The 1,354-nt window shown below is 64.0% G+C and overlaps 1 protein-coding gene across 1 annotated transcript in view; it reads left to right on the top strand.

The window, feature by feature from the left end:
- The window catches only part of PCSK9 (proprotein convertase subtilisin/kexin type 9), a gene marked incomplete at its 5' end in the record, with an annotated part of 4,607 nt that overhangs the window by 1,883 nt on the left and 1,370 nt on the right, over window positions 1-1,354 (top strand). The window contains 6 exon segments of the mRNA XM_010183643.1: window positions 3-114; window positions 263-337; window positions 340-404; window positions 503-661; window positions 911-1,027; window positions 1,243-1,341. Of these exon segments, the coding sequence (XP_010181945.1) occupies window positions 3-114; window positions 263-337; window positions 340-404; window positions 503-661; window positions 911-1,027; window positions 1,243-1,341 (627 nt within the window).

Below are 1,354 nucleotides of genomic sequence, written 5' to 3' on the forward strand. Positions count from 1 at the left end.
AGCGCCTCCTGCACTTTGCCACCAAGAACGTCATGGACGCGGTGTGGTTTCCCAAGGACCAGCGGCTCCAGACACCCAACAGCGTGGCCAAGCTGCCCGCTCAGCTGGGCACAGGTAAAGACCTCAACTGCTGGGCTCTGCCCTCACGGTCCTGCCTGAGCTGTGCCAGGGAGGACCAAGGTTAGCACGCAGAGAGAAGGGGGGAACCTGCCAGCCCTTGTGAGTGCCCACGCTGGCACAGAGCCCCTCTGCCCCATTGCAGAGGAGCAGCTGTACTGCCGCTCGGTGTGGTCGGCGCGCTCAGGGCTCACCTGGCACGCCACAGCCGTGGCTCGCTGCGCGAGGAGATGCTCAGCTGCTCCAGCTTCTCCCGCAGCGGCAAGCGACTGGGGGAACACATGGAGGTGAGCAGGGTGTGCGGGGCCAGAAGTACTGCCCCTGGGGTGCCCATTCAGGGGTGTCCCTGAGCTCCCCGTGTGATGCTGTGCTGCCCCGGCCGCAGGACAAGGAAGGGAAGAAGCAGTGCGTGGCCCACAACGCTTTCCAGGGCCAGGGCGTCCACGCCATCGCCAGATGCTGCACGTGGCCCAGGGCTGAGTGCCGGATCAACGCCAGCTCCCTGGCCCAGGCTGAGGGGGCCGGCTGCTCCCTGTGGGACCACGTCCTGACCGGTAACGCCTGACACAGTGGGGTACAGAGCCTTGAGCAAGGGTGTATCTTCCAGAAAACCTCTGGGACTGGGAGGGTAAAAGTGTGGGTGTGAGTGCTGATGTGACAAGGAAAGGGGACATCCCTTCGTGCTGCTGTGTGCACTGGGATGCTGTCATGGTTTCTCCACACTGACAGCCCATCTCCCCTCGTCAGGGTGCAGTTTCCACTCCCCTGCCGCGGCGCTGGGTGATGGTGGCAGACCCGTCCTGGGGCCAGGGAATGGCTTCAGCCACTGATGGCGCCCGCCTTGTGCTGCCCCGCTGCCAGCCTCGAGTGCCGGGTGAAGGAACACACGTCCACAGGCTCTGCGGAGAAGGTAGGGATGGTGCATTGATCTGCGTGTCCCTCTGTCACCCTGATGGGAGGTGGGGTTGGCTTTGGCATCTCATTGCAGCCACCTCAACCCCCGACTTCACTGGTGTCCCCAGTGTGACACCAGCCACATCACCTTGTGCCCTGGGGACCACCAAGGGCAGGCAGAGCCCTGTCCCTTTGCTGACCCGTGGAGGACGAGCTCTTTTTCCCTGCCAGGTGACAGTGTCCTGTGACAACGGCTGGACGCTGACAGGCTGCAACGCCCATTCCCAGAGCCCCAGCACCATGGGAGCCTACGCTGTGGATGATACCTGCGTGGCAGCCGGCG

Source organism: Mesitornis unicolor, unplaced genomic scaffold, assembly GCF_000695765.1.
Source record: "Mesitornis unicolor isolate BGI_N332 unplaced genomic scaffold, ASM69576v1 scaffold3534, whole genome shotgun sequence".
NCBI classification, from domain to species: domain Eukaryota; kingdom Metazoa; phylum Chordata; class Aves; order Mesitornithiformes; family Mesitornithidae; genus Mesitornis; species Mesitornis unicolor.